The 20,455-nt window shown below is 42.8% G+C and overlaps 1 protein-coding gene across 1 annotated transcript in view; it reads left to right on the forward strand.

Annotated features, from left to right (window-relative positions):
• The window catches only part of LOC122795947 (transcription factor TFIIIB component B'' homolog), a 586,977-nt gene that overhangs the window by 241,895 nt on the left and 324,627 nt on the right, over positions 1–20,455 (forward strand). The window contains exon 7 of the mRNA XM_044064430.1: positions 16,511–16,565. Coding sequence (XP_043920365.1) covers positions 16,511–16,565 — 55 coding nt within the window. The remainder of the gene's footprint in view (positions 1–16,510; positions 16,566–20,455) is intronic.

The following is a 20,455-nucleotide window of genomic DNA, read 5'->3' on the forward strand; positions in this document are numbered from 1 at the left end:
TCTTTTATGGAAAAGTAATAAGGAGAGTTTTATGGACTTTTTCTGTTATTTAAATTCAACCACTGAATTTTTAGCCTTTACATATGAATTCAGTGATTCTTCACTGCATTACTTGGATATTCTTCTTAGTAAGGACATAGAGGCTGGGCGATTTCAAACACGAATTTACAGAAAGAGCACTTATTCCAACACTTTCCTACATTATAATAGTTGGCATCCTTATTACACTAAAAAAGGAATTGTAAAGGGGCAACTGATGCGTGCCTCAAGGATTTCTAGCACCTTGGAACTCTTCTTGGAAGAGGTTGACACCTTGGAGGCACTGTTTTTACAGAGAGGGTACCCACTTAAACTTACTAGATCGTTAGCATCAGAAATACTTACTAAAAGGGAATCATTGTACCCACCACTTTTAGGAAAAGGGTTGCCCTTACCTTCTTCCTCTGTAGATCAACAACAACATTCAAAAAACAATTTTGTTTATACGTATAATAAGGACTCAGGCTTGGTGGAAAATACCATCCATACGTATTGGCCCATGTTAGCTTTATATAACGACATTAACCAATACCTACCAGATAAGGTAGGTTTCACTAGGAAAAGAGACATTAATTTAAAGGGTTTGTTTGAGCACAAAAGGAACAGTTTGAGTTCCAGAAGCGTAGGCTATGCCCCCACGAAGAATGGCACTTTTAAATGTGGGGCTTGTAATCAATGCGCCTACATTCTGGGAGTGCAATGCTTTTATTTACCTTCTAGAAAGTTGAAACTGGGTTCCTATGGTAGGTACACTTGTTCAACCAAGGGAGTTGTTTATTTAGGCGTTTGTGTGACATGTTGTAGTTTCTATGTAGGAAAGACTGAGAGGATGCTCAAAAGGAGGATTTATGAGCATCTCTATGACATAGAGAAGAAGAGACACCAACACCTTTTACAAACATTCTTTGAGTTGCACAAACATGCAGTTAGATGTTCTTCGTCTTCCATTGCTGCAGTCCTGACTATTGGGTATAGTCCGCGTCCAGTCGGCCCGAATACCAGAGTATAAGGCTGACGTCGGTCAGGGCGCATTAGACTGACGTCAGTACGTCAGGGTACTAATGCGCATGACCGACGTCATATCCTCAGTCTTTTTTGCCGCATGGTCCGATGCAGAAGCAGTTTTGCGAGTGCAGGTTGGCGACTGAAATATTTCAAACCGGAGTTTCAGACAAACAGAGTTGGCTAAGTACCCGCTAGAACATTTTGGTTTTTCTTGCCTCAGTATTTACGGATGTCAGAAAAAGTGAATAACTGTATTTCTTGTGGGAAACAGATACCGCATAGGGATTATCATACCTTGTGTATACCTTGCTTAGGGCCTGAGCACGACGTTGTTGGTTGCCGCTCTTGTGCTAGGTTTAACAAACGCACTATTAAGAGGAGGTTAGACTGTGCCAGGTTAGTGTTTGGGAAACGCAATTATAAAATGCCGCCGGATGCTCCACGCCCGCTCCAAGAAGCGCAAGGATAAACAGTGAAGCCTAGGGTTGAGGAACCGCAGTCCCGGACGCCGGTTCTTTAGAAGGCTCAGTGGAGCCGGAGGTTTTGCCAGGAGTTTCCATGGAGTCCCAGGCAGAAACTATACTCTTACAGGATGTGCCTCTCAGGAGGTAGGCCAGGCTGAGGGGCTTCTCAGGTGACTGTTCTTCCCTCTCTTCCCAAGGTAGTTAGAGCCTCTCCTTCTGTTGCCAAAACTTCTTTAGAGGTAGGCCTAGTTCAGCTTTAGTGGGGCTTCTCCTAGCATTTCGGGTTCTGTACCTAAGAAACATATGCTTAAAATGGCAGAAGATTTGATTACTATGATTAGGGGTTCTATGCCCCGCCTGATAAGAGGCCTAGGGTGGAACCGAGTTTGATAGTTTTGAACAGTGTTCAGAGGCTTCAGAATCTTCTGTGGAAGAGATGCAGGAGTATCCCACTTATTCTGATTCTGATGTGGATGATTCCACTCCTACAGCTTCTCCGCCTGAGGATTTCTCATTTTCAGAGACTTTGCATTCCATGAGGGAGCACTTTAAATGGGAAGGCCAGGATTACTCTGATTCCAGGAAAAGGCTTAGGAGTTATTGTTTTACCCCAGCATAGGCCTTTAGCTATTCCTCCTGTGTTGAATGTGGTGGAAGATGTTTTGCAGAGGCTTCCTGAACCCTGATTCTTTGCCTCCTGCTCCTGTTAAGCCTGATAGGTATTATAGGGTGCCCAAGCTCATAAATATTTGTTTAAGAGTCCTAGGGCGACCCAGAAACTATTTCTCAAGGGCCTAAGGGTGTAAAGGCCTCTGTGGTTAAAAATCCTGTTCCCACTGATAGAGGCAAGGGCTTTGGATAGGTGGGGAAAGAAAGTGTATACTTCTTCCACTCTAGCCATGAGAGCTTTGAATTGTCAGTTTCACATGCTAAAATATCAGAATTATCTCCTTTCACAATTGAAATCTAAGGTGGATGCTTTGGCGGAAGGTATTGAGTGTAAAGAGTTGCTGGATTTGGTTCATGTGTCTGAACAAGTGGGTAAGCATTCTTTGCAATGTGGTTTTGATGCTGTACAGGCCTCCTCGAGGGTGGCTGCTACCAGTTCTGTTCTTCGCAGGCATGCCTGGTTGAAGGATCAGAATTTAGCTGAGCATGTTAAGACAAGGATTTTGGATGCTCCTTTACAGTCTGATGTGTTGTTTGGATCGCCTGTGGAAGCAGTTTTAAAGAAAATGGAGGACAAAGCTAAGTCTATGCAAACTGTTAAAGATTTTTGCAGGTGCAGCCACCAAGTTTAGTAGAAATTGGCCTGCTAAGGGGTGGACATATCCTGCTTATGATTCTCAGTCTAGGGGTAGGTCTAGACGTGGTAGGGGCAGGGCTCAAGGTTCTTTTAGGCCTAGAACAGGAGTTCACCTGCTCAGACTTCTGGTGAGGGCAGGGGTCAGTCCTTTCGAAACAGACCCAATGACCTGTCTTTTCAGCTGCCAGCAGATTCACGCTTGGCAGCTCCTTTGGGAGGAAGACTGTCTCTTTTCAAAGAAAATTGGGATTTAATTACTCAAGACAAATGGGTGTTGGATATCATTCACCACGGTTACAGATTTTATTTCCATACAATGCCCCCTTTCATAGGCATGCCAGACGTTCCTCCTCCACAAAGAAAAGAGGCTCACAAGCAAGTTTCTCAGTTACTTCACATAGGGGCCATTCAGCCAGTCCCTGTATCAGAAAGGGGCCTAGGATTTTATTCGCCTGTTCCTTGTACCAAAGAAGGGAAACACGTGGAGACCAATTTTGGATTTATCTATCCTCAACACTTATCTGGACATTCCCAAGTTCAAGATGTTGACGTTACAACAGCTTTTACCTCTGCTGGGCAAAAATCACTGGATGGTAACTTTAGATCTCAAAGAAGCTTACCTTCATGTGCCTATAAGGCTAAGTTGCAGGAAGTATCTGCGGTTTCGAGCTGGAAATTCTCATTATCAGTTCTCTGCATTGCCCTTTGGCTTATCTACTGCCCAGAGTGTTCACAAAGGTTCTGGCTCCAGTAATAGCTTACTTCAGGCTTCAAGGAATTCAAATCTATCCTTACTTGGACGACTGCCTGATTCTGGCTCAAGAAAAGGAAGTTCTTCTACAGCACCTGGAATATGTTATCGCAGTGCTAAGATGCCTAGCGTATTCTGTGAACGAAATAAAGTCCAGTCTAGTACCCTCTCAAGACATGTGCTTTCTGCGTCTGAGACTGAATACAGCAGCCCAGATGGCCTTTTTAACCCCGGACAAACAAAAGAGTCTGTCACTTTACTTCCATCAACTATCTCATCAGTCCGTGCTGACTGCAAGGACAGTCCTTCAAGCATTAGGGTTCATGGCATCTTGTATTCTGGTGCTTCCCAATGCCAAACTGCATATGAGGAAGTTACAATGGTATCTCAAAATGTATGGACACAGCACTGCCAGGATTTGGACACTGTCATTCCAATAATACCTTGCCTTCAAAAAGAATTCTTGTGGTGGGCTCAGGAATGTCACCTAAACAAGGGACTGTTCAGACCCGGCCAGAGGCAAGTCAAATCTTGACGACGGATGCCTCGGACATTGCTTGGGAGCTCATCTAAATGGAAAGTGGATACAAGACAAGTGGCCTGCCAGACTACAGCATCTACATATCAACATGAAAGAGATGTTAGCAGTCCAGTTTGCATTAATGGCTTTCAAGGAGTTTCTTCTTCCAGGGCAGGTGTTGATTCTAACAGACAACACAACTGTCATGTGGTACATCAACAAGCAAGGGGAACACATTCTTATCCTCTATGCAGGCAAGCAATGATTTTATGGGAGACTGCGCTAAGCCTGCAACTAACTCTTCAGGCAAGGTTTCTGCCAGGAGCACAGAACTCCTTAGCAGATGTGTTAAGCAGACAAATCATGGATCCCCACGAGTGGAAACTGGATCTTCATGTATTTCAGAAACTGACAGTGTCATGGGGAACTCCAGACATAGATCTGTTCGCTTCTCCACTAAACCACCAGCTGCCAAAGTATTGCACAAAGGGGTTTCATCACACAGCTTGGAAAGTGGATGCTCTGTCTTTCAGTTGGAAAAACCTTCATGTGTATGCCTTTCCACCTCTACCTCTTCTTCCAAAGGTACTGTTAAAGGTCAGACAAGACAGGCCAAGGATGATTTTGATAGCTCCAGATTGGCCTCGGCAACACTGGTACCCTCTACTACGGAGTCTGGTAAAGAAGCCTCCATGGCCTTTACCTCTGATTCCTCATCTGTTATCTCAGAAGGACGGTCATCTGCTCAATGTCAAGCTACACTCTCTTCATCTAACAGCTTGGCATATTCTGTGTTGAAACACAGCAGGTCTCAACTTCCTCAACAAGTTTTGAATGTGATTATGGAAGCTAGAAGACCTAGTACAAGGAAAGTGTATGCAGAAAAATGGAAGAGATTTTTATTTTGGAGTACAGCAAAGAATTTGGAGATTTCTGAGCCTAATTTGAGTGTGGCTCTTCAATATCTTACTGAATTATTGGACAAAGGTTTGTCCTTCTCTTCCATAAAGATTCATGCTGCAGCAATTTCAGCTCACTATGATTGTGACCCACCTATGTTGTCGCATCCTTTGTTGAAGCAGTTTCTTAGAGGGGCAAAGAAGATAAGACCCCACGTAGAGCTCCTACTCCTGCTTGGGATCTCAATTTTGTGTTGGAAAAACTTACTCTACAACCTTTTGAGCCTGCAGCTACTACTGAATTGAAATACTTGTCATGGAAGACTGCTTTTCTGTTGGCTATTACTTCTGCAAGAAGGGTGTCTGAGTTGCAGGCCCTTATGGCAGTAGAGCCCTTTTTGATTTTCCATAAGGATAGGGTATCATTACGTACTAATCCTTCTTTTATGCCTAAGGTGGTTTCTAGTGTGGCTTTAAACCAAACTATTCATTTACCTACGTTTGTTGCAGACCCTCAAAATAAAGGGGAAAAGATTTTGCACACTTTAGATGTACACAGGCAATTGCGTTATTATTTAAGCAGGACTAAGGATTTTAGGCAGTCTCAGCAGTTGTTTGTTTCTTTTGCTTTGAGTTCTCAGGGCAAGCCTGTGTCAAAACAAACTATTTCTAGGTGGATTGGCTTTTGCATTGCATTTTGTTATTCCCATCATGGCAAGGAGATTCCAGCTGGGATTAGGCCTCATTCCACTAGGGCTACTGCCACTTCAACAGCATTTCTAAGGGGTGGCAACTAAGGATATTTTGGAAGCAGCTACTTGGAGTTCAGTGCATACTTTCTCTAAGCATTATCACCTTCCTATCTACTCTAAGTCTAGGGCTGGTTTTGCCACAGCTGTTTTGCAAGGCATGTTGTCAGCTCCTACTTCTTTATGATTTGCCAGCCTCCCTTACCTCTGCTTTGGGATTCTACCCAATAGTCAGGACTGCAGCAATGGAAGACGAAGAACATAGTACAGTTTTGTACCTACCATAAATGTAGATGTTCGAGGATTCCATTGCTGCAGTCCAATTTACCCTCCCTCCTTCTCTGTATTTAGGGGTGGTTGTGTAGGTGAGTTTACATGTCTATATTTTTGTATATATTGTTGTATATATTGTACATGTTTTTGGTGCAGGTTTTTTGGGGCTTGTCTTTTTAGGGTCTTCTGACATCTGGGGCAAGAAAAGACTGAGGATATGACGTCGGTCATGCGCATTAGTACCCTGACGTACTGACGTCAGTCTAATGCGCCCTGACCGACGTCAGCCTTATACTCTGGTATTCGGGCCGACTGGACGCGGACTATACCCAATAGTCAGGACTGCAGCAATGGAATCCTCGAACATCTACATTTATGGTAGGTACAAAACTGTACTTTTTTTGTACTTGAACAGGATGTCCTTCAAGGATGCGTCTGCAGTCATCACATATGGGTTGTCCTGCCTCAGGCAGCCCTTTGGTCTGCCGGATTCCAAAGTCTGGGTCCGGCGTCGGCTGATGTCGCCCTTTCCCCGACGTCATAGCGCCTGGGGTATATAAGCGTCAGCCGACGACATCTTCCTCGGTCTTTCTTGCTGCATGGTGCCCGAAGCAGAAGCAGTTCGCAAGTGCCGGTCGGCCAGCCAGCTCCTGTAATTCAGCTACCGAAGACTTCAAAAGCTAAGTACCCCGTTGGGGATTCTTTCTTGCCTCAGCCGATGTCAGATAAAATTAATAATTGCTTAACTTGTGGGAAACAAATACCTCATAAGGATTTCCACTCTTACTGCCTCCCCTGCCTAGGCCCAGACCACAACGTCTCGGCCTGTTCAGCCTGTGCTTCCTTCAACCGACGCACTCTTAGATGTCGGGTGGAGTTCGCAGAGGAATTTTTTGGGGCTAGTTTTGCTTACAATATGCCGTCGGAGACTCCGACTTCACATTTAATAAAGAAACGGAAGGACAAGGACCAACACACGTGGGCTGCTGTTTCGGCTGAAACCACGGCCAGGCCTACCGCGAGTGTCTCGGTCTCGGCTGAAGCTGAGTCCTTGGTGCTTCCGTCCACCGATACCGCTCAACCGACAACCTCGGCCCCGGAGGCTCCTACGGAGTCGGTTATTGAATCTCCATCAGAAACCGGTGTCCTGGAACCTTCCCACACCATTCCCCTAGACAAAACTACACCAGCACGTGGTGCAGCCAGGCCTCCTGCATCCATGTCCATAAAGGCATTCTCTAGGGCTAAAGCTGCTAAACACTCAAAAGCTTTGCCTCCCAGGGTTATTCCTCAGGGACCCTCTACAGGTTTACAGATCCTAAGTTTAGCAGAGGACCTTATTTCCTTAATTAGGAGCTCACAGCCTCATCCGGACAGGGGCTCTCAACCTCCTCCAGATAAAAGGCCCAGGGTTAAGCCCCTCTGATCCCCACTCCTCAGATGAGGCCTCGGATGGCTCTACTCTGTCGGACTACCAGGAGGAGGCTTTTTCGGCCTACGAGGATTCTGATGCAGAGGAATCTATCCCCTCGGCCTTCCCTCCTGAAGAGCTTTCCTTCGGGGAGACACTTCACACTGAGAGAGCATTTCCAATGGCAGAGCCAGGAATTCTCTTATTCCAGGAAGAGATTAAGGACTTTCTTGCATTTACCTCAGCATAGACCTTTGGCTATTCCTCCTGTTTTGAATGTCATTGATGATGTGTACTCTGAGTCTAGCACAACCCCTGACACTCTTCCTCCGGCTCCTGCCAAACCCGATAGGTACTACAGGGTCCCGGACTCGCATCTTTTCCTTTACAAGGCCCACTCTGCTGATCCAGAAACTATTTCCCAGGGCCCTAAAGGGGTTGCAGCTGTCACTTATAAAAATCCACTCCCCCCTGAAAGGGAGTCCAGGGCTTTAGAGAGATGGGGTAAAAAAGTGTATACTTCTGCTACTCTTTGTATGAGGGCTTTAAATTGTCAATTTCATATGATACAGTACCAAGAGTATTTGTTGGATGAATTGCATAAAAAAACTGTCTTCACTTGAGCCCCTAGATCGCAAATCGCTTCAGGATCTGGTACATAACTCCCAACAGGTTAGCAACCATTTCTTGCAGTGTGGTTATGATGCATTGGAAGCTTCATGTAGGTCATCTATGACAGGTGCAGTCATACGTAGGCATGCTTGGCTGAAGGAACAATCTCTGCCAGACCATGTTAAAGCAAAGCTTCTGGATGTTCCACTGGAAAAGCAAAAGTTATGTGGCTCCCACTGCTCAGGAGGTCTTAAAGAAATTTGAAGAAAAAGCAAAATCTGTACAAACAGTCAAAGATTTTCTCCAAGTCCAACCACCAAGATTCAGCAGAAATTGGCCTTCCAAGAATTGGTCCTTTCCAGACAGAGAGATTTCAGAGAGGCAAGAACAGGCGTGCCAGAGGTAGAGGGCAAGCTAGAGGCTCCTACAGAGGCCGTCAATGGCAGCCTCCCAACCAGAGAGGTAGTGCAGGATCTACAACTGCTGCACAAGGACAGACTCAATGACTTTACTTTGACACCGCCAACCAGGGCTCAATTGGAAGCACCTTTGGGCGGAAAGCTTTCTATATTCAGAAAACTGGCACAGTATTACAAGGGACAAATGGACACTACAAATAATAGACAAAGGATACAGGTTCCATTTTCACACATTACCAAAAAGAAAAGGCATGCCAGACCTGCCACCGAATCAAAGGGCAGAGGCTTTGAAACAAATCTCAAACTTAATGCAAATGAAAGCTATAGAAAAGGTTCCTCTCTCAGAACAAGGCCAAGGATTTTATTCCAGACTATTCCTTGTTCCAAGAAAAGAAAAGCAATGGAGGCCTATTCTCGACTTGTCCGCACTAAATACTTATCTCATTGTGCCAAAATTCAAAATGCTGACTCTACAGCAACTCCTTCCCATGCTGGGCAAGGGGTCTTGGCTGGTAACTCTGGACCTCAAGGAGGCATACCTGCATGTCCCTATCAGACAAAGTTGCAGAAGGCACCTCAGATTTCTTGCAGGTTCAGAGCATTATCAAGTCTCAGCATTGCCCTTTGGCTTATCTACTGCGCCCAGAGTATTCACGAAATGCCTGGCATCAGTAATTGCACACTGCAGACTTCAGGGGATTCAAATATACCCATATCTGGACGACTGCCTTATACAAGCGGACATTCAACAAACTTTGGTAAAACACTTGAATTATGCCATTCACCTACTTCAGGCCTTGGGATATACAGTCAACATTCACAAGTCAAGACTTGTTCCATCCCAAAGAATAACTTTTCTGGGTGCAAATCTAGACACAATCACCCAAATGGCTTTCCTCACAGAAGAAAAACAGTCAGCTACCGGATTACTTCAAAAATCTGTCAAGACAAACTCAGCTGACTGCAAGGAAAATCCTGCAGGCCCTGGGTTACATGGCTTCTTGCATTCTCCTGATTCCACAAGCAAGGCTGCATATGAGGAAACTACAATGGTACCTAAGGAGTTTATGGTCTCAGCAAAGTCACAGCTTGGAAACTTTGATACCATTCATTCCATGCCTTCAAAAGGATTTTCTATGGTGGGCTCAAGCAAGCCAGTCAAACAGGGTTCTGCCCTTCAGCAAACCAATAGCCAGCCAAACCATTACAACGGACGCTTCAGACCACGGATGGGGAGCGCACATGGAGGGCAGATGCATTCAAAGGACTATGGTCACAAAAAGAGCTGCGCATGCACATAAACCAAAAGGAAATGCTGGCAGTGATGCATGCAATCGAGGCCTTCAAACTCTTTCTGCATCAAGGCCACCTGCTAATAAGGACAGACAACACCACAGTTGTGGTACATAAGCAAGGGGGCACCCATTCTTACCCTCTTTGCAGACTGGCAATGAATCTATGGGAACTTTCCTTGAAAATCAATATAGAGCTACAATCCCAGTTCGTGCCAGGAAAGGACAATATACTGGCGGACAGCTTAAGCAGAAACATCATGGATGCACACGAATGGATGCTGCACCCAGACATCTTCCTTCAGATAACACAATTATGGGGGAGGCCGGACATAGATCTCTTTGCCTCCCCCCACAATCATCAGCTGAAGAAATTCTGCTCAAGGACATACCACCCACAAGCATGGAAAGTGGACGCCCTTTCTTTCAGCTGGAGAACTTTAACAGTATGCATTTCCACCTCTTCCATTAATGACCAAGGTCTTAATGAAGATCAGGACAGAGCAGCCAAAAGTGATTCTGATAGCTCCGTACTGGCCAAGACAGCACTGGTACCCACTGTTAAAGAGCATGTCATGCACGAAACCATGACCTCTTCCACTATGGCCACTTCTCCTGACACAACACAATTACAAAACTCTGCATTCCAACCTGAAAACCTTGCAACTAACAGCCTGGAAAATACCTTGATTCCTCCACAGGATAAGCTATCCAAGAGAGTGAAGGATATCCTCATGGAAGCTCGCCGGCCTTCCACAAGGAAGGCATATTCAGCAAAATGGAAAAGATTTCACACTTGGAACAACGCAAAGGGCCTGGATGCGACAGTGATGAACATGGCACATATTTTGGAATACTTGGCAGAAATGCTCCACAATGGCTTGTCTTACTCTTCCATTAAAATTCATGCTTTAGCAATTTCAGCAGAGTACAGTACTGATCCACCTGTCTTCTTTCATCCTCTCCTAAGGCAGTTTCTAAGAGGAATTAAAAACATCAATCCTCCAAGGAAACCATCAGTGCCTACTTGGGACCTTAACTTCGTGTTGGAAAAACTAACACTACCTCCCTTTGAACCAGCAGCATCTGCAGAACCACAGTTCCTGTCTTGGAAGACTGCCTTCCTTCTGGCTATAACCTCAGCAAGAAGAGTATCTGAGTTACAGGCCCTCGTGGCAGTACAGCCATTTCTTATTTTTCATCAGGACAGAGTTTCATTGAGAACCAATCCTTCATGCCAAAGGTGGTATCCAGGGTCTCATTAAACCAAGCTATTCACCTGCCTACCTTCTTTCCAAATCCACAAAACAAAGGGGAAAAACTTTTGCACACCCTGGACATACACAGGCAGTTGCGCTACTACTTGGACAGAACTAAGTTACAGAAAAACTGACCAGCTGTTTGTAGCATATGCTGCTGGTGCGCAAGGAAAAGCAATTTCCAAACAGACAATTTCAAAATGTATAGGGAATTGCATTTGTTTTTGTTACTCCTTTCATGGAAAGACTGTGCCAGCTAACATTAGACCTCATTCCACCAGAGCTACAGCCACCTCCACAGCCTTCTTAAGAGGGGTGGCTACCAAGGACATTTTAGAAGCTGCTACATGGAGCTCCGTGCATACATTTTCCAAGCATTATAATTTACCTTTATATTCCAGATCCAGAGAGGCTTTGCTACGGCAGTCCTGCAAGGCATTTTAGCTACACCATCATTTACATAGATCCTCCACCCCCAGATTGGCTATGGTATTCTACCCATATGTGATGACTGCAGATGCATCCTTGAAGGACATAGTACAGTTTTGTACCTACCATAAATGTAGATGTCCGATAGGTATGCATCTGCAGTCAGGTTTCCCTCCCTCCTTCCCCTCTGTGGTATTTCTTGGGTACTTATCCCTCTCATAGCTAGCTGGGGTTATCTATTATGGTGTATTTGTTTTATATATATATATATATATATATATATATATTTGTGTATTTATCTGTGCATGTTTGGAATTTATTACATTTCTCCAAATTTAGCCTTCCTTAGAGGGCACCTGGCATCTGGGGCAAGAAAAACTGAGGAAGATGGTGTCGGCTGACGCTTATATACCCCGGGCACTATGACGTCGGGGAAAGGGCGACATCAGCCGATGCCGGACCCAGACTTTGGAATACGGCCGACCGAAGGGCTGCCTGAGGCAGGACAAACCCATATGTGATGACTGCAGATGCATACCTATCGGACATCTACATTTATGGTAGGTACAAAACTGTACTTTCCCCATGACCCTAGAGGTGGAGATTGGGAAACCCGGCTTGAAAACAGAGAGCTTATTTGGCAACTGAAGTTAAATGTAACCAAGCCCCCAGGTTTAAATGACACTATCAATCTCATTAGTGTTTTAAAAATCAATAGAGATAGGTTTTAACACAAAATAGCATGGACATGCATAAAAGTTACACTGTTTTACATTACCCTCACTGTCGAAAGAATTCTTTGGATATACTTAACAATCATTTTCTACAGTGTTTACAATTCAGGATAGACTTTGGTCACCCTCATTAATTTTGAAGTTCTGCGGTTTCTCCAGCACTAGGATAGCAGTTTTATTTAGCAGCTGTCAGTGCATTGTAAGGGTTTAATAAATTCTATCTTTTTTAACAAATACATATTTTTATAAATTTTTTAGTAATGCTTGTAATAGTTTTAAACATATATTTCTTTACACGCTCTATTTTTAGGATAGATTTTATTTTTAGGTTGAACATTATGTTTTTTATTCCTATAACAAAATTTGTACTATTTCCATTTAAGTTCAGTAATTTACCTAGCAACTTCACAATTAATTAAGTTAAGATCACATGATCAACTTTCAAGAGTATAAAAGATTTGGAACTATTTGTGTTAATTAACTTGATAAAGCCTGGTTACAACCAGGCGAAAGCGCTTGTTTTGAGCTTGTCTTTTTGTTCTAATAAAGGATTCATCGTACTAACTTGTTTGTTAATTGAAGATTGCATTTGCTTTTTCTACTGTTCCAGTTGGGATTGACTTCTGCTACTTGTGACATTACAGTTGAAAGTCGAGCAACGCTGGTATTTGCTTGTGGAGTTATTGTGTTATTGTCTTGGAAAAGCTTACACTGCCGCCCTTTGAACCAGCTTTTTCAACTGATTTAAACAAATTTTCATGGAAAACTGCCCTACTACTAGCAATAACCTCAGCTAGAAGAGTCTCAGAGCTACAGGCACTAATGGCAGTGGAACCTTTCCTCAATTTTCATCAAGACAGTTTCTCTACGAGCTAATCCTTCCTTTATGCCAAAGGTGGTATCCAGTGTGGCCCTAAACCAAAACCATTCACTTGCCCACCTTCTTCCCAAATCCCCAGAACAAAGGGGAAAGACTCCTGCACTCTTTGGACATTCACAGGCAATTACATTACTACTTGGATAAAACTAAGGCCTATAGAAAAAATTACCAGCTCTTTGTAGCCTGTGCTACAGGATCACAAGGAAAAGCTATCTCAAAACAGACCATTTCTAAATGGATAGGACATTGCATACGTTTCTGCTACAAACATCATGGGAAACCAGTACCTGCTAACATTAGGTCCCACTCTACCAGGGCTACAGCTACATCAGCAGCCTTTCTCAGGGGAGTGCCAACCAAGGATATTCTGGAAGTTGCTACTTGGAGTTCAGTGCACACCTTCACCAAACACCATCACTTACCTCTTTACTCTAAGACTAGAGTTGGTTTTGCCACTGCAGTTTTGCAGGGCCTACTAGCTTCTTCTAACCCTGTTTGACTCCACCTCCCCTCCTTAGCTTTGGGATGCAACCCAAGTGTGATGACTGCAGCAGGGTAACACGATGAACATACTGCAGTTTTGTACCTACCATAAATGTAGATGTTCGAGTGTTCACCCTGCTGCAGTCCAGGTTACCCTCCCTCCATCCCCTCTGAACTAGCTGAACGTATCTCTACCACTTTATCCTATACTACCTCTGTGGTGTATTTGCTTGTACCTAAGGGTTTTGTTTTATTTTTGTATAGCCATATGTATATATATATATATATATATATATATATATATATGTGTGTGTATGTATATATATATATATATATATATATATATATATTTTTTTGCCTACTTTTTGGGGGCACCTGGCATCTGGGGCAAGAAAAACTGAAGAAAATGGCGTTGGATGCCTCTTGTATACCCCTGGTGCACTGACGTCAGGGAGGAAGCAACAGCAACCGATGCCGGACCAAGACTTTGGAATTCGGGCTGACTGCGGGACCGCCTGACGGCAGGATAACCCAAGTGTGAGGACTGCAGCAGGGCGAGCACTCTAACATCTACATTTATGGTAGGTACAAAACTGTACTTTCCAAATATTCCTCAGATTTTGCAATACTTAACTGAGATGCTGGACAAAGGCCAGTCTTTTTCATCAATTAAAATTCATGCCTCTGCCATTTCGGCTCATTACAGTACAGAGCCACCAATCTTTTCTCATCCTTTATTAAAGCAGTACCTCAGAGGAGCCAAAAATATAAGGCCTCCAAGGAGAACACCAATACCTGCATGGGACCTCAACTATGTCTTCGAAAAACTCACCCTGCCTCCTTTTGAGCCAGCTGCTACTGCTGATATAATATTTTTATCTTGGAAAACAGCTCTGCTCCTAGCAATAACTTCTGCAAGACGAGTTTCAGAGCTACAGGCACTCATGGCTTTGGAACCTTTGATCATGTTTTATCCAGACAGGGTTTCTCTGAGGACAAACCCAACATTAATGCCTAAGGTGGTGTCCAGTTTGGCTCTTAACCAAACTATTCATCTGCCAACTTTTTATCCAAATCCACAGAACAAGGGGGAGAGAATTCTGCATTCTTTGGACGTACACAGACAGCTTAGATTCTACTTGGACAGGACCAAAGTTTTCAGGAAGACGGAGCAAATACTGGTGGCATATGCTGCAGGATCACAAGGAAAGGCTATCTTAAAGCAGACCATTTCAAAGTGGATAGGCCACTTCATTCATTTCTGCTATTTTCACCATTGCAAGCCAGTGCCTAAGGGCATTAGGCCACATTCAACCAGAGCTGCAGCCACTTCAGCAGCCTTTCTCAGGGGAGTACCAACCAAAGACATTTTAGAGGCTGCTACTTGAAGTTCAGTGCACACCTTTACAAAGCACTATCATCTGCCACTTAACTCTAAATCCAGGGCAGGCTTTGCCACTGTCGTTCTGCAGGGCCTCATAGCCACTCCTAATGCCGTTTAGCTCCAGCCTCCCAACCATAGCTTTGGGACTCTACCCAAATGTAATGACTGCAACAGTGAAACACTAAGAACATAGTACAGTTGTGTACACTTGCCATAAATGTAGATGTTTGAGTGTATTCACTGTTGCAGTCCAGGTTACCCACCCACCATCCCCCTTTTTTCTGCTGGAACTTATCTTTCCTTCTCTGATTTATACAACCTATGTGGTGTATTTGCTTTTAGATGAAGGTAAAGTTCATATTGGTGCATGTAAATATATATATATATATATATATATATATATATATATATATACTACCCTTTTAGGGGGCACCTGACATCTGGGGCAAGAAAAACTGAAGAAAATGGCATTGGCTGCTGCTTTTATACTCCTGACGACCTGATGTCCGGGAAGGGGCGACAGCAACCGACACAAGACCCAAGAGTTTGGAATTCAGGCCGACTGAGGGCAACCTGCCAGCAGGATTACCCAAATGTAATGACTGCAACAGTGAATACACTCTAACATCTGCATGTATGGTAAGTGTACACAACTGTACTATATTTTTTGCCTTCATAGTGAGCTTATTGTGGTGGTGGGGTTGAATGGATGTAGGAGCCTGTCTCCTTAATGATTATATTTGAGATTACTTGATGCTGGGAAGGGTTGTCATCTACCATTCCACTGCATTAAAAAGATATGTTTTTTATCATAATGAATGATTTGATAGTGATTTGATAGTGCTTCTGATAGTGTCACTGGCTGCAAGCGTTTCCAGAGGATTTCCTAATCATCTCTGTTGGACTAGTGGGATAAAGCCATAATTGTGTCCCACATGTTCCCTATTTAACTAACAGGTTGTGTACTTGCAGGAACTGAAATAGGGAGGAGGAGAGAGGAATGACATGACTGCATGTTTGCCTCTTTTGTTGGGAAGGGGTGTAGGGACTTTGTGCCCAAACACATGTTCAGTATTAGACTTCCCAATAGAGACCAGTAAACATACCAAAGATGCTGTCATGAAGGAAGCAGGACCTTCTGAGTGCATCACATTGAGGAGTGGGCAAAATTTGGGAAGTTTCATTGCATATCCTCTCTTCATATGTTAGGGGGCATGGTGACCATGGAGTTTTAAGTAAAACCTCCATTCTCTGAGTGCGCATTATAGCTTTGTGCTTTCGTTCATCCGAGCTTCAGCCTCTGAGCATTGATTGGGTCAAAGAGCTCTTGCTCTGGGGAAATGAGTCTCTCATGCAGGTGGGGGTGAGGTTTGACATCTAAGAGAATTGTCATCAAAGTGATGTCATAACAAAGTGCTATATGAGGATTTACTGTTGTTTTATATTGTTACAAATATGCATTTTTTTGTATTTATTTTCTTGTTAGGAAATTGCTTATTGCCACATCCCAGCCCAAAGGTAAGCATTCTTAATGGTGAAATAAGCTAATTGTATTTCTCAAATAAGCTAATTGTGTTTCTTTCTTTTTTTTTTTTCCCTAGAACAAATTTAAGCGAGAAGAAAGAGTTAACGCATGGAGAATAGACAAGGCTTTTAGTAAGTTGATTAATATTAAAGAAGTGGCTAAACTGTGACAGAAGTGACAAAGATATCAAACGCCTAGTGTGGCTTGCTTCGTCATTAAAAGTTCTACTGCAAATCCATAACTTTTTGCTAACATATTTGGATTGTTTGTTAACTAGCAGCATGCCTTTTGCATGTTTTTTGTTTTAGTTTAGTCCTAGGATTCACTTCATTTAGTCTTTCCTCTTAACTTCTCAGCCAATCAAAGCTCACCCATAGGTGGGGACTCTAGTATCTCCAATCCAACCTGGCTGTATACAACAAATGTGTGTCAGGGCAATCCAAAATTCCAGCACAGGATTGTTGAGTTAATTGTATTTCTAAAAACAAAATAAATCTAGTTCCAAATCTTCCTCCTTCAAAAAAGACCCACTCCAGATAATTCCTTTTATAAGTTTTATTGGGATAAGTGCATTTGTCCTTGTAAATATTTTTATATCCAGTCGGCAAGGACAAAAGAGCTTATCTCAGTTCTTCTTCTTTTGGCTTTTTCCGGTTAAGGGTCGCCGCAGTGGAACAACGGTCCACAGAATGATGGGAGTAGAGTTTTAGGGTGTCAAGTTGCCAGCCCGCTGCCCAACCTTCCACAGAAGGCACAAGTGCACACACTCACACCTAGGGCCAGTTTAGAGTGTCCAGTTGCAGCATGTCTTTGGGATGCGGGAGGAAACTAGAGCAGCTGTGAGGCGGTAACACTAACCACTGCACCAAAAAGCACTTATCTCAGTGAAACCTGTAAAAGAAATTACCTGAAATAGTTTTTTTTTTTTGAAGGAGGAGGATTTGCAACTGAATTAATTTTCTTTAGGAATAAAATTTAGTTGAAGGAATTGTTCTAAATACTTGGTCTTTCAACAGTCCCTGTGTTGGAATTTCTCTTAACATCTCCTGTTTCACGTTTAGACCATCATTTTCAGCCACCCACATCTTCCTTGAAGTAAATCAGACTTTGTTTCTGGTTTTCCTCCTCACATTCCCCTTTCTGCCATACTACGAAGTGAGAAACACAGTACAACACCGTGCATGATTTACAACACTCTAATACTCACTGCCAAGGGCAGCAGTGGGCATGTGCTCCTGTGTCCTAGACTTGGAATAATCTGTCACTTCTGGATAGCTCTAGTCCTTCGGTAAGGGATACTTCTGCATTGCTGAGTCCTCCAAACTCATCCCCTTCCCTGAGGAAAAAGAGTTGCTTGCCAGCCTCTCATCCTTTCCCTTCCTGCTTTGATGTCTGGATCCAGATATGCTAGCTTAAGTTCGAATGCAAACATTGTCTTTTGCTTTGTCATTTTGCCATGGTGCCAGCAGACCCAGTTGCCTTTATTAGTACAGAGATTCCACTTTGGTTTATTCACTTCACAAATCTAACTGCATTTAGTTTAGCTCCTTCCGTTTGTGTATGAGCTTTAGGCATTCCCTTCAGGTAATTGTTATAGAGGTATTGTCCTTTTTTCTTAATGGTTACTTTGTGCATGTACTGTATAGAACGTAATGTATGTTTGAAGTCGTCTTCACTGAGCTCAGCATTTCAGATCCATAGTCCCTTCTCTTACTATTAAGTATTTTGATTTGTTGCTAACATCCAAGTATTTAAAGTAGGCCACATATGTGTTTTTATTGAGTGCTTGCAGGAGTATGCTGTGATTGGTTACTTGTTTCCTCTTCTAGTAGTTGGGTTAACTTCATGCAGTGCTTCTCTTAAAGTTTATAGTGATTGCCTTAATCTTCTACATTTTGAATTCAAATGGTATGTGCTTAGTCTCTCTCAAATCTTTTTTGTATTATCCTAGTGTTGAATAGGATGCTTGCATGTGAGCTTCTCACAGATGCTATTTCTGACGTAATTAATGAAATCAGTGAAATATATGGGCTTTGTGGTCATTCCAGTCTGATTTTAACCTTGACCTCCTGCAATGCAACACACCTTGTTACGAATAATAGTCTTTAATGATTTAACTTTTGGCAGCGGTGGTGCAGCGGTTAGCGGCTTCGCCTCATAGCAAGAGGTTCTCCCGTTCGATTCTCGGTTGGAGCGCCTTTTGTGTGGAGTTTGCATATCCTCCCCATGGTCGAGTGACGCATAGACATGCAGGTGGGTGCATGCGTGAATGGGTGTGCCTTCTTTGAAGGTTGGGTGTCGGGCTGGCAACTCGCCACCGTAAAAATCCACTGCCAATCATTAGCGGAGCGGAGTTCCGCTGTAGCGACCCCCTAACAGCCGTAATACTTTATTATTATTATTATGATTTATCTTATTTTTGAAGTTGACAGACCATGTAGTTGCAAAATAGGCTTAATTTAAACTAAACAGTTTTCCACTCATGCACAGTTTTTTCTTTCTTTCTGAAGTGTGCACGTTCACTTACGACTAAAAAGTCAATGATTACTGAAAGCATGAAAGTTTTTTTTTCACATTTGGAAAGGGAATAAGTAGTTTATAGCAATTTGTGTAAGTGGGAACTCAAGCTGTAATGTGTGCATTAGCACTGTTAACCTTTACTTTAGAACAGGTAATGCCTGTTGGTGTAGTAGTACATGTGGAGGGGTTGACTTCCTTTCTGGAAACTGTGTATAGTTTTGTGTATTTGCTGTAAGTGAAAATGGGTTCCTTTTTGAAATCTCTTCAGTTTTTTGTTTGTGTTTTTATTGAAGCAAAAAGTCTGGGGAAATGTGATATGGGTTCAGATGCACAAAGCGACTACATACAAGATCATCATGATGGTCATTACTGTGTGCATGGAAGATGAAAAACTTTCAAAAGAGCTGTCATTCATAATACATAGGTGTAGCAGCTTTTTATCATAATGACTGTTTTGTCATTATTAACACAGGTATAGGCAAACAGTAAAGAAAATTATTTTTTTTAGTAAGTGTAGTGTGCAAGTAGCAATGTTTCATTACAGTAGAAATGAACATGTAAATTTGACAAATTATTTCAGGGTAGACATTTAGTAGAATATCGGGGAACAAGGAAAGAGAGGTGTAATACCGATTTCGAGAGGTGCCCCAGTAGTGATAGAAGCAGTAAAACGGACAATAATGGCAGTATGGCATTACTGACTGGATGAAGACTGTGTTGGCTGTGTTCATATTCCACCTAAAACTACTGTTATGGAATTTTGGCAATTTTGTGAAGAAATAAGCTTTCAGCTATGCATTTTATTTCTAGGTGGGTACTAGAAAGTGGTAGGCAATATGAAAGATGTATCAGTGGGACTTAAAAGGAAACATAGTACAAAAGAGGATAAGTTTCTGAAGACGTATATGAGAATATTTGATGTGGAGTATGTGAATTCAGAACTCAGATTTTTATATATTATTCCCAAAGATGCAGTAACGTGGCTTGGCAGGGTAGATGCTTTATTTCACAGGAACGTGTTTTTAATTGAAAGCTTAAAAGTCCCCTCCAGTACTATAGCAGATCATGCACCAATAGTAAGATGCAAACTAATATTTACCTGTTGAAAATTGTGTAGTGCATATAGAGTAAGTCGTGGCTATGATTCCAGAGTCATTAAGGAAGATAGAAATTACTTCAAATACTTCAAAAGGCATAACTAGTAACTGATGACTGAGAGATGGCACCATTACTCCAGAATGTGACAGGAAATACCGCCGCTGTCAATGTGACACTCTTGACTGGATGCCACCCACTCTGATGGCATCATTTAGGTTCGAATCCCATCTCTGCCAGCCAAGGGTGAAGAAATAGCATGAAAGTGCCTCCAAGCCTGTTACAATAACTAATTAACACAATGCAACCTGTCTGCAAGAGAATTAATGAAATTGTACATCTGTCTTGGGTTTGGGTTTCAATATTAAGACTTTATTGTACACATGCTACTGGTATAGTTGAGTGT

Source organism: Protopterus annectens, chromosome 2.part2 (assembly GCF_019279795.1).
Source record: "Protopterus annectens isolate FY-2018-M chromosome 2.part2, PAN1.0, whole genome shotgun sequence".
In the NCBI taxonomy this organism is placed as follows: domain Eukaryota; kingdom Metazoa; phylum Chordata; order Ceratodontiformes; family Protopteridae; genus Protopterus; species Protopterus annectens.